This window comes from Oryctolagus cuniculus, chromosome 3 (assembly GCF_964237555.1).
Source record: "Oryctolagus cuniculus chromosome 3, mOryCun1.1, whole genome shotgun sequence".
Classification (NCBI taxonomy): domain Eukaryota; kingdom Metazoa; phylum Chordata; class Mammalia; order Lagomorpha; family Leporidae; genus Oryctolagus; species Oryctolagus cuniculus.
The window spans coordinates 185,044,022-185,056,526 of record NC_091434.1 but is presented as its reverse complement, the minus strand read 5'-3'; the positions used below and the strand labels follow the sequence as shown (position 1 = coordinate 185,056,526).

At 56.1% G+C, this 12,505-nt stretch overlaps 1 protein-coding gene across 2 annotated transcripts in view; it reads right to left on the bottom strand.

The window, feature by feature from the left end:
• Positions 1–12,505, bottom strand: part of KIAA1549 (KIAA1549 ortholog) — a 150,082-nt gene that overhangs the window by 59,983 nt on the left and 77,594 nt on the right. For both annotated transcript variants that reach the window (XR_011387521.1, XM_070071444.1), the window contains exons 7-10: positions 11,632–11,691; positions 10,506–10,654; positions 6,089–6,266; positions 2,515–2,699 (exon numbers count right to left, since the gene is read on the bottom strand). Coding sequence is in view for 1 of the 2 variants with exons in the window: in XM_070071444.1 (XP_069927545.1) it covers positions 2,515–2,699; positions 6,089–6,266; positions 10,506–10,654; positions 11,632–11,691 (572 nt within the window). In the remaining variant the exon portion in view is untranslated. The remainder of the gene's footprint in view (positions 1–2,514; positions 2,700–6,088; positions 6,267–10,505; positions 10,655–11,631; positions 11,692–12,505) is intronic.

Here is a 12,505-nt window from a genome sequence, read left to right as displayed (position 1 = left end):
TCCCATGACATAGCTGCCCGGCCAGCGTGTGGAGGACCCATCCTGTCCCTGGCGAGAGCCCTCGGGGGCGGAGGTGACTGGGCCTGGCCGCCTGCCTCAGAGCAAAAGCTCGGTGTTTGGAGACTGAAGGTCCAGGGCCTGCGGCGGCTCCCTCCGGCTGCCCGCGGTGCCAGCCTTTCCACTGCCCCGTGGGCCGGGGCCCCCAGCCACTGCCATTCATGAAGAGGACCCGGACTGGAGCTGCTTAGGTAACGCGACAAGCGATGACTTTGGACCCCAGTTGAGAGAATTCAGACAAAAATGCGGGCTCTTGTCTATTCTAGGAAGTCTTGTCTATTATCTATAAGATGTCTTGTCTATTCTAGGAAGACAGGCCCTGCCTCAAAGCGCGACAGAAGGCGCTCTCCTGGGGCCATGTTTGACCTCATGTACTCCTAGACCATCTGAAGAGGGGGCGGGGGGCTGGTTTGGGGCCCACAGATTTATCCTTTCCAGATGTCCTCAGCTCTGGGATTTGCTGACGGACCTGGGAGACTGCTGGTGAGGCGGCGCCACGGGCAGGACCAGCAGGGCAGGGCGAAGACAGAGCCACACGAGGAGGAGACGGAGCAGCGGCAGCGCCCGGCTGGTGGCCCTCGCTCTCGCCAGGCCACCAGGGAAGACAGGCAGGTCAGTTTTTAAACTCAAGGAAGAGCATCGTTTTGCTGTCCCCAACACACGGCCAGAGCTACACGGTGGACCATGGCCCCCTCAAAGCAAGACGGGGCCTGGGGAACACTGGCAACGTCCTCCCAGGCCCCATCTGGCACTGTCAGGAGCCAGCTGTTCCCCCACAGAATCCACTGGCCGAAGGCTCTGCCAGGACACACCCTGAACACACGGGCGGGCGGCGACGGGAGCTCGCAAGGCCGGAGGCTGCTCGTGCCTCACTGGGCCACGGTGCGAAGCCATCTTGGAAGTGACCATGAGAGGAGACGGCTCGGGGAACATCCTGTTTTCCACCCACCCTTGGAAGTTTACTGGAGTGACTGATAATGGATGTGCTTCTGTTGGGAAATGCAGACCGCAAAAATCCTCAATCCAGAGCCATCTCCACAGTTAGATCTCACGGGAGCCACACTCTCACCAGAACGAAATCACTCCCCAAACAACTGCTGATCTTATTACCATGAAATTTACACTATGAATCATTCAGCGAGTCAAGTCCTCTCTGCCAGGGTGTTTTTCCATGCCATTCATTAGTATAAAACAACAACAATGAAACCACCTAGCAACTACGTAAATAATAAATGCAGATGGATAATAAATATAACATTAATGCATAAAATGTGTCTATCATATACCTGGTAGCCATAAGGTTGCAATTTAATCAAGATTTTGTATTGTTTGGTTAATCCATAAGAAGAAACAATAATCCTTTCACAGGAGACACATTTTTAAGAACTTGTTCATTTAGCAGCAGGTTTGTCAAACACAGGATGTTCTACCAGGACAACCAGAATGAAATTACAGGTTCCTAGGGTAATCCTTACTCCTTGGTCTTTTGCCTTTTTTCTCCCATATATACGAAGTGGTTTTCTTTTGCCTTTTGCTTGCTTGGGCTTCTCAAGCCTTCGCAGGCCCACAGAGTGCACGCTCACAAACACAGCAGGCTGACTGCTGCGTCCACCCTGGGGCCACACCCTGAGCTAAGTGTCTGCAGTGGGCGCTTTCTCTAGGACATGGGCAAGGCGTTGCTCACACCGGGCAGGCCAGATGCCGGCCAGAAATCAACTTCTGAGCTCGGGAACCCCGTGTGCCGGTCAACTATTCCAGAAACCGTTGGAACGTACGTGCAAAAAGAGAATTGCTGTTTTGATTTAAAAAAAAAAAAAGAAAGAAAGAAAACTGAGTTGAATGCTTTGGAAAGACACATGAAGAGAACGAGTTGCTAAAAAAAAAAAAAAAAAAGTGGGTGTCAAAGGAGGTGCAGGCGCAACCCCAGGCTGCAGAGTGCGGCGGGGGCGGAGGAGCCAACAGAGACGCCTGGAGTTCTGCAGCACTCTGCTCTCAGGGAGCCGCACCGGAAGTGCTCGTCACCTACAAACCCGCCCACGAGCCCTCAGCGCTCCGACTCAAAGACAAAGACTGGCAATCACGGTCCATTCACTATCTTCCATCAAGATGTCCAAGGCGTGGACCATGGTTTTTAATGACAAGGTGGTCTTGCCCAAGTGGGTAAGTGGGGAGACAACTTGAGGGAGTGACCCGACAGAGCTGTGCGTGTCAGAGGCCAGACAGAGCACGGGAGGGGACAGCCTCCCTCGGCCCCTGCTCTCTGAAAGCCTCTGGCCACCTCCCGGCTGGCCCTCCCTGGACTAAGCCCCCAGCAGAGCTCAGAACACATGCTGGGGGACACCGGCGACCCCGCCCCAGGCCTCAGGAAATCCCCCCCCCATCTCTCAGCATCAGCAGCCGCACCCCTCCCACGCCCGCTCGCCCGGGTGCTGCGCCAGTGCTGGGGCCGGTCCTCACCTTCTGCCGCTGCTGGATGTTGGCGACGGTGTCGGGCTGGAAGTCCAGCTTGTCCGTGCGGCAGAGTTTCCAGTAGAGGATGGTGACGATCACCATGACCACCAGCACTGGGATGACCACGCCCACAATGACCCACAGGTTGTTGCTCTGCGACTCCGCCGACGGCCTCTTCACCCTGTCCACAGCTGCAGGTGGGGATGAAGGCCTGTTAGTAACTCGTGCCTTCCTCGGCAAGACTCGGCTCTCCAGGCTGTCCCCTCATGACTACAGGAAACGTGAGCGAGCAAACACACACAACGTGGACCTGTAGACGTGGACATGAGGGACCACAGTGACACACGGCCGGCCCAAAGACACGCGGCTGAATCCACGCCTGCTGGACTGGTCCCAGTCTGCTTACTGTCTTGCCCCTAAATTCTCACTGCAGGGCGCCCCATACCCGACGCTTCGTACCCCGTGGCTGTCTTAGAAGCGAAGGGAAAGGCAGCTGCGCCTCTGGAACAGTCACGACCGGGGCGGGCAGCACAGCAAGGCCCCCAGATCTCAGGAGGGCGCCGGTTCCAGTCGGGTGCTTCGTGGGAAGAAGCCTGTCCCCTGCCCCTCAGGACTCAAACTTTCTCTGGTTACCCCACAAACACACCCAAGGATCGAGTGTGCCAGACACAGTTCTAAAGAGGGGACGCAAGATCAGACAAGCGGACCAAGTCCCTTGGAGTTGGGGGAAGGCAAAGTTACCAAGTGAACGCGTCGCTCAGTAAGTTTTACTGTACCAGTGCCGTCATCGAAGGGAAGCGGATGCCGAGACACAGCACGAGCACAACCGCTCCGGGCTGTTCCCCGTCAGCAGGGCACACAGACGTCAGCACTCCTGGCAGCAACAGCCGCACAGCCAGAAGACCGAAACCACCCAGGCATCCATCAACAGGTGACAGGAGAGACAAAACGCGGTGTGCCCGCACGATGGAAAATCCCTCCGCTGCCATGGGCGGGGGGAGGGCTCCGACAGGCGCCACTCCGGGAGGAGAGACATCACGCTAAGTGAAAGGGGCCAGACACAAAAGAACAAATGGTGTATGGGCCGCTCACAGGCGGTCCCCAGAACAGGCAGATCCATAGAGACAGACAGTAGAGCCGTGGCGGCCGGGGCCAGGGGCACGGGGGACGGGGAGTGCTGCTGAATGGGGCTTCTGTTTGAGAAATGAGAAAGATCTGGGAACAGACAGCGTGAGACTGTCGGCGCTGTGAATCCACCGAACGCCACCGAACCGGACAATTTAACGGCTGAGACGGGAATGTCCGTTGTATGTATTTCAGCACAACGGCAACAATAAAGATGAGCTTCACGTTTTTCCCGACGAGGCTCCACTGTGGCTTTGGAAACAGCTCTCAGTCTTCACTTGCTCTCCTGGCTGCCTCCCTCGACCCGCAGTGCGACCCTGGATTCAGGTGCTGTACTTGAGCTGCTTGCTGTGATTCCCAGGCTGCATTGCAGCAAACCCGCCAGGCCCCACGCTACGGGCGGCCCTCCCCACCTGCCTCGGTCCTCACCTCCCCGGGCTTGGCAAGGTCGTCCTGAGCGCTCTGCCACCCCTGCTGCCTGTGTGCTCTGTGCTCGCCCTACACGGCTCAACGCTTCTCACGCTCAGGGCCTGGTCAGGAGCTCCACGAAGCCAGATGTCCTCTCCCCTCTGCCCACCTCCTCACCCTTGAAGGCCACTTCAGAAGAACTCATCTCTCCCTGGTCTAAACTCTTTTGTTATCTTTGCTTTGCAAATGGCACAATGCACGTCTTATGCATTTAAAATGCCTCTTACTATGGAGATGCATCGCATCACCCTGACACACCGCTCCTCTGCTCATGACACGTCTTGTAATCTCACTCCAGTAATCGCACTCCCGGGCAGGGCTGAAGAGTTAAGCTCTCTCACACCCTGTGAGGGGCATTACCTGCCGTGGGATCAAATGCACCTGCTCAAAGAGGGAACACCAACAAAGCTTCTTGGTGCGGGTTTTTATTTGGGTTGAGAACCCCGAGGGTGTGACAAAACAGGGATTACGCATTCGGAATCAAACGCACTATGGAAAAGGCCCAAATTCGAGCACAGATTCCTGAGACGTGGGGAAAGGTAGCAAAATGTTAAAAAAAAAAAAAATCTGGTATTTTTAACTTTGCTCTGAACATAGTTTATACACATAGCTAATTTTGCATAAAAACTGACAGGATAGACACAGTGACAGCATCAAACCGAGGAGCTGAGAGAAATGTACAATCTCTTCTGCACTCTAACCAAGGACAGCCCAGCCGAGACAGACCGATCTCTGGGGTCCCCAAGGCCTGGGACTGGCCCTGGTGCTGCTGGGGCTCCCATCTACCACCAACCCCGGAGCCCCAGGATTGTTGCCCGTGTGGTTTCCAGTGTGCAAGTGTGCAGCTGAGCAAAGAGAGGGGGAGGGACCAGGAGGGAGGGGGTGTGAAGGTACCCAGATACTGTTGCAATCGACCTTGTTGAAATGTCGAGTGCTCAGGGTGAATGCAGTCAGAACGTCACTCCAGGGGGAGGCGTCAGCACGCGCGGGAGTGGCTTCCTCCCCTGCGCTGGTGCGCGCCCACTCTCCAAACAGCGACAGGAGCTGCAGAGGGAGTCTGCTCCCACGCTGCCGCTGTCTCCCACTCGATGGAGAGCGCCACCCATCGTCCGCACCCTGTGTGTCTCAGGGACGAGGGCCCCTTCCTCTGCCGAGGACGGCTTCAACGCCACTGCTCGGCTCGCTTTTTCAAACTACCCCGTCTCCCATAGATCTCTCTTTTTGCAAAGAGTTTTTAATGCCAGATGCTGGATTTCTTCCCAACACTTGTTTATCCCTGCGTGGCTGGGAGCGAGTGTCACTGTGCTCTTACAAGGAAGGCTCTTCAGAAAGGAGAAAACACCCCCGTTAAAACCTCTGATTCATAAAGGTCTATTTAGAGAAACATACTCGCCCATGCCCTTCCTTTTCCTTGATTTTAAATACATTTCCCCAAATCTGCAAGTTGGAAAAAAAAAAAGGCACCGAGACCAGTCCCTGGCAGAGGGCAGGGGCCGGGGCCTTCCAACAATAACAAAGAACCATCAAATACCTTTTTCTAAATGGTGGAGCAGTGAGCCGACAGGCTGGGAGGGAAACAGGGCTGCTACGGGTAAGGATCAAGGGCTTCTTTGTGCCAAAGACCCCGGGGGAAGCCAACAAACCAGAGTGTACCTCCCGGCTTCCTGTGTGACTCACTGAGTGCGACATGGGAGATTCTGGAATAAATACACGCAGGCTAAAAACAGAAACGTCCAGGAGTAGGGGTGAGGTCTCAAACCCCAAGTAAGGTACCAACACCACGGACACAAAACGCTGGGTGGGAAAAACAGGCAAAAGCCGCATCTACGAGCAACTGAAATCCAAGGAACAACGGGTCTGAACGACGGGCATCTTACAGGAAGTGCCACTCCACTCCATGACAAGGGCTTCACACGTGTCCCTCCACACCCGTCACACCGCTTTCCACTCAGAGCTCACGCACAGGACGCCAGCATCGCACACTCACGCTGGGCAATGGCGCCTTGAATTCGGTAACCCAAGATGATGGCTGCTCTCTGCAGATCGATCTTGTTAATGAGGTCTGAAGACCTGACGGCACTGAGCCTCTCTCCATCCTGGTCCTCCACGAAGTAGATGAGCTGCACAGGGTCGTCGTCCCCCTCCAGCCGGGACACGTTGACCACCTGGAAGACAACGCGCCACGGCACTGAGACACCCCTCCCCGGGGCACCCCCCTCCTGCCTGGGCTGCGCGGGATTTGTCCCAGCCCTCAGGCCAGGCTCCCAACCCCGTTCGGGACCACAGAGTCATCTAGGAACACAGACAGTTACAACGACAGGCCCTCTGTGCCTGCTGCACGTGGACAAGCAGACCACAGAATATGGGGCTGGGACCAGGAGGCCTACAGCCATCCTCTCATCTCTGCTCCGCTGACCCGCGGGCCGGGTAAGTCCTCGGCCTGGAGCGCATCGGGGGATGGTAGCGGCACCCCTACCTCTACCCAGCACCTGACTCCTCCTCGTGCTGCCCAGTGTGACACGACCATGTGTGCCGCAGGGGCACCCTAAACAAACAGACTCATTGCAGAACTTCTCTCTCTGGTGTCACAGGGAAGCCCTCTCACGTTAGTACTTCAGAATCCAGAAGACTTGTTGGATCAGAGCGTTTCTCAAGACAGCATCTTATTTTGTTGTTATGTCTCTTGAGAACGTCCCAACCATTTAGACACCAGCAAAACCCTAGACTGATGTCCTGAGAAACGATTCAGAAGCAACCCTGAGCCCCTTATAAATGCACACAAAGTGAACTTGTGGTCTCGACTTCCCTGCCCGTGTGTTGGGACTTGCAGCCCCACCCTGTGCTCTAGGCACAGGTGCCAGACTCCTCCCACACCACAGGAGAACTCGGGCAAACCAGCAACTCGACGATCTCCCCCTGAACTCCTCCCTCCACATCACGGCCAAAGCCCCTGAACAGCCCAGGTCCCAACTTTCACCACCCTCCACCCCCCAGAACATTCTTCCTGCTTCATCCCACCCAAAGGCTCGTTTGTCCTGTCCTTTGCCACCTGCTCCCGGTCCCCACTCGAGGCTGTACAGGGTCTAACTTCCATGTGCGTTCAGAATGGAATTCTCAGGGCTACTGGAAAGCAAGCAGGCTCCATGTACCGGAACTCTACCCGTGCACCTTTGTATCACTGAATGCTTTCCTCCTACAGAAATCCCCATCTGAGTAGCCAGTGATACCCACTGCGATGAAAGACTTCACAAGTCCGTCCGGCCTGAAACCCAACAGTAAAACCTACTTGTGTCCAGAATCCAAACAGCCACACGACTGTGCAGTCGGCACCTTGGCTAACATTTCAGTTTCACTTTCCCAAGATTTATTTATGTATTTATTTACTTAATTGAAAGGCAGAGTGACAGAGAGAAACAGAGAGAGAGATCTTCCATCCACGAGTTTACTTCCCAAATGCCACAATGGCCAGGGCTGGACCAGGTTGGAAACCAGGAGCCCAGATCTCCGTCAGGATCTCCCACACGGGTGGCAGAGGCCCAGGCACTTGGGCCATCTCCCACTGCTTTCTCAGGTGCATTAGCAGGGAGCTGGGACTGGAGCCGGTGTCCTGACATGGGATGCAGGCGATGCCGGCAGTGACACACTGTGACACCTGCCGCACCCCAGGGCCAGTCCCCCAGCTGCATTTTTCAAATTATTTTCTGATTAAAATCATATGTGCACTATATGGAGAAGCCCCATTGGATAAATTTTGAAAAACACATGTAAAAATGTATAAACAATAATGAAAATCGCCTGAATTTAAACCAATTAAAGAAAACGGCCACATTTGGCACGTTTCCTGCCGCCCTTTGTTTGCCCACAAATTCTATAGTTAATGTTCTGGTTACACTGCATGTACACTTCTGCAGCTTCCAGCATTTTTCTGTATCACTAATTCAAATCTTCAGCATTTTTCTGCATCACTAATTCAAATCTCCAGCATTTTTCTGTATCAATAATTGAAAACAATAATGGTGGGGCCGGCGCTGCGGCGCAGCAGGTTAAAGCCTGGCCTGCAGCGCAGGGATCCCCATGGGCGCAGGTTCAAGTCCTGGCTGCTCCACTTCCAATCCTGCTCTCTGCTGTGGCCTGGGAAAGCAGAAGAAGATGGCCCAGGTCCGTGGGCCCCTGCACCTGCATGGGAGACCTGGAAGAAGCTCCTGGCTCCTGGCTTCGGATCAGCACAGCTCCGGCCACTGCGGCCAACTGGGGAGTGAACCAGTGGATGGAAGATCTCTCTGTCTCTACCTCTCTCTGTAACTCTTTCAAATAAATAAACTAAATCTTTAAAAAAATAACAATAATGGTTGAAATTCCAACATATGACAAATTCCAAGTCACGTATTCCCCAACCGCTAGACATTAAAAGCTTGTTTTGAACACAATTAAACTTGATGACAAGCACTGCCAAACACAGAGCCTTGTCCACAGCTTCGCCGCTGGCCACCCTCAGCGGGAAGGCAGCGCAGCCTGGCTTGTGAGGGCCCTGTCAGATGGCACCCCGAGCCTGGGCAGGTTCCCTAACTTCTGTGTCAGATGGCACCCCGAGCCTGGGGCAGCTTCCCTAACTTCTGTGTCAGATGGCACCCCAAGCCTGGGCAGGTTCCCTAACTTCTGTGTCAGATGGCACCCCGAGCCTGGGCAGGTTCCCTAACTTCTGTGTCAGATGGCACCCCGAGCCTGGGGCAGCTTCCCTAACTTCTGTGTCAGATGGCACCCCGAGCCTGGGCAGGTTCCCTAACTTCTGTGTCAGATGGCACCCCGAGCCTGGGCAGGTTCCCTAACTGCTGTGTCAGATGGCACCCCGAGCCTGGGCAGGTTCCCTAACTGCTGTGTCAGATGGCACCCCGAGCCTTGGCAGGTTCCCTAACTGCTGTGTCAGATGGCACCCCGAGCCTGGGCAGGTTCCCTAACTGCTGTGTCAGATGGCACCCCGAGCCTGGGCAGGTTCCCTAACTGCTGTGTCAGATGGCACCCCAAGCCTAGGCAGGTTCCCTAACTTCTGCGTTTGCGACACTCCTGCCTTTTTTGAGAAGCCTGGGTCTCCACTGTAGCACTATTTCCTGGTGCTCTGTAGCTGTTCTGTGTGCATGAACAAACCAACCCACACCTTGAACTCCTGACGCCAGGGGCTATCAAAGCAAACTTGTTACAATCCGTTTCAATTCTCACCCTTTGTTTTCACTTATTTAATGATCACTCTCAATTTCCATTCTTTTTTCATCTCTAAATTCACTGCATCTGGCAAAGGAACCAGGAGTATCTCAGAGCCTGAGAACCACGTTCCCAGGAGGGGAAGAGAGGGCAATGCTGACACCAGGGAAACCTAGAGGACCTGCCGAGGAGGACGAGGCCAACTCCCGGCAGCGCTGCGTCCTCTCACCGTCCAGCGCCTTCCCCCTTTGTCTCTAATGCCCTGCACCACCCACCTCCCCACCCCAGCAGCCAGCCCCGCCCCACAGCTCAGAGCTTTGCCCTGGTTTCCTGTTTCTGAACTGCCATTTTCCTAGCCCTGCAAGCCAGCAGCTTCTAAGGGAAAAATCCTCATTTTAAAAGTGGGTCACTTTCCCATTCACGCAAATCTGTCTTTTGTAACCCGCCTGCCAGTTTAGCAAAGCAAAGAAGATCTGGGGTAATCTGAAACGGGCAGGTTGGCAGGAGGCAGAGAGGATGAGCTGCTGAACGGGGGCAGGAAATGGCCCTCTCTCTGCCATGGCTTCGTGTCTCAACCGCTGAATGCCTCACCTCTACGACGCTATCAACAACACTCTACATTTCCGTAATTAAAATACTACTTAGTGGGCCAGCGCTGTGTCGCAGCAAGCTAAGCCTCCGCCTGAGCGGGCATCCATATGGGCACCGGTTCTCGTCCCGGCTGCTCCTCTCTGGATCCAGCTCTCTGCTGTGGCCTGGGAAAGCAGTGGAAGGCCCAAGTCCTTGGGCCCCTGCACCCGCGTGGGAGACCCGGAGGAAGCTCCTGGCTCCTGGCTCCAGATTGGCCCAGCTCTGGCTGTTGCCGCCATTTGGGGAGTGAACCAGTGGAAGTAAGACACCTCTAACTCTGACTCTCAAATAAATAAATCTTAAAAAATAAATACTCTTTGGAAAACAAGAGCATGCAGCAGTACGAGTGCCCGGTAGCACAGTTCTGCCGCTGCACTCCCAGGTCCACCGCTAGTGAACACTTGCTAAGGACAACCCACGCCCTGGGCTAGACCTCAGCCAAACTGCCGCGCGGCCACTCCCAGTTGCTGCTAAATCAGCAGCGGTGGAAACCCCAAGGTGCCCCATTGCTCCTCCGCACACACAGGGCAGGATCCGGGGCGGCAGTGAGGGGCGGGGCCTCCCGGGAGCTGGAGTACCTGCACCACGCTGTTCCCCGCAGCGACGGTGGCCCGTCTCCACACGCGCCTCCGGCTGGAAACCTCCCCGAGCAGCTGCGCCAGCTTGCGCTCCATCTCGGCCGGAAACACGTCGTTCTGGAGCTGCTTCTCCACGACGCCCAGGAGGACTAGAATCGAGAGGGAACACAGCGTCCAGAGCAGGTCCGCGGGAGACAGGGGTGTGTGAGAGATTAACACAGCATCACCAGAAACCGCCCGTGCCCCGAGGGGAGACGTTTAAAGGGGGCAAGCACACGTGAACGGCTCGGGCAGAGCCCAGAAGTGATCTCCAGCCTTGTCCCCAGCCCCAGCCCGAAGTGTCACGCCGGCCGGAGGCCCCAGGTCCCAGGAACTCGGCTGCGAGCTTTGCCGCACAGAGCAACCACCCAGCCCCGGCCTCTGGTCTGCACGTATCTCAAAACATCTGGAAACAGCCCGAGTTCCTAGCTTAAGGCCTGCACTCACAAACCAACCTCAGAACGGGGTACCTGCCCGTCTTGGCTATCTGCTTCCCACAGGATTAACTGAACAGACAATCGGCGCGTGCAGCACGTCAGACAGACTGGGCAAGTCTCCGAACCACCAGGAAGATGACCCAGAAAATGGGGCCGACAACCCCCGCAACGACGTGGGGCCTTTACAGGGGCACCGCGGGAGCCGGCAGACCGCGGGACACGGGGCCCCGGGAATGGCGAGCACTGCGCACTGCGCACCACCAGGCCCTGTGCAGTCTGCATGCGGGCTCGCCGATGAGGTCACAGGTAGCTGTCAGACCGTCACCAGGTGAGACAGGCCTCCTCTGAAGCCGAAACCCTAAGTACGCTTGTCCGCCCTAAACTAAACAAAGGATACTTTCAGAAAAAAGACAAGACCCCTGCTTCTGGGCCTCTCCTGTCCCGAGCTCCTGTGAGACTGGGCTCGGGCCTTGACGCGTGAACTTAAAGGAGGTCGACCCTCCGGGTGCCACCCCTCCCACAGCCACACGTGACCCTTTCTCGTTCACTCTGCCAAGAACGTAAGGCACATTCGGCCCTGAATTTAGGGAAGAGCGGAAGGTGCCAGGCGTCCCCTCGCGCTGTGGCTCCCGGCCATGACGCAGACCTACCTGTTCTGACCCAGGAAGACTTCAGCAGCTGGGATAAGTTGAGCTGTGGGTACTGGAAGGCTGGGAGAGAGAGCGAGGGAAGGAGAAAAATCCATGAGAAACGCGTCTGCAGCTGTCAGAAAGGCGAGCTCGGCGTGGCGGGGAGCACCGGGGTCCCCTCGCGGTGGGGAACGCCAGGGGTCACCACGCGCTGCCCTGTGGAGCTCTACACGAGGAAGAGCAGAGGCCAGGCTAGTGTGGACACGGGGATGTGCACAGCCACTGAGCACACAGCTGGGGGGCCGTGGGGCCGCCCCAAGTCCTCCTCTGAGCACACAGCTGGGGGACCGTGGGGCCGCCCCACGTCCTCCTCTGAGCACACAGCTGGGGGCCATGGGGCCGCCCCAAGTCCTCCTCTGAACACACTGGGGCCATGGGGCCACCCCAAGTCCTCCTCTGAGCACACAGCTGGGGTGCCATGCGGTCGCCCCAAGTCCTCCTCTGAGCACAAAGCTGGGGGGCCATGGGGCCACCCCAAGTCCTCCTCTGAGCACACTGCTGGGGGCTGGGGTTGCCCCAAGTCTTCCTCTCAGCATCCTTGTCCAGAGGCGGGCGCCGGCAGCCCTGGCGTTCCCTGCAGACGGCCGGCCTGCACCTCACACCCAGCATACTCACCGTTTCAGCCACACGTGTGGGGGGTGTAACTGAAAGTCGCTATTTGTCAATAACAATCTTGTGCCCGCCTACTTTCGTACTTCAGTAACGGCTGAAATGCAGTAAGAATCATCGGGCCATTTGGCTGCTCCATTTTGAAGAATTTCTTGGTTTTTTTGCCCGATTGAACTCTGGAATCTGATTTTCGAGACAAGCCTTCTCCCTCCAACCCCTTCCTGCA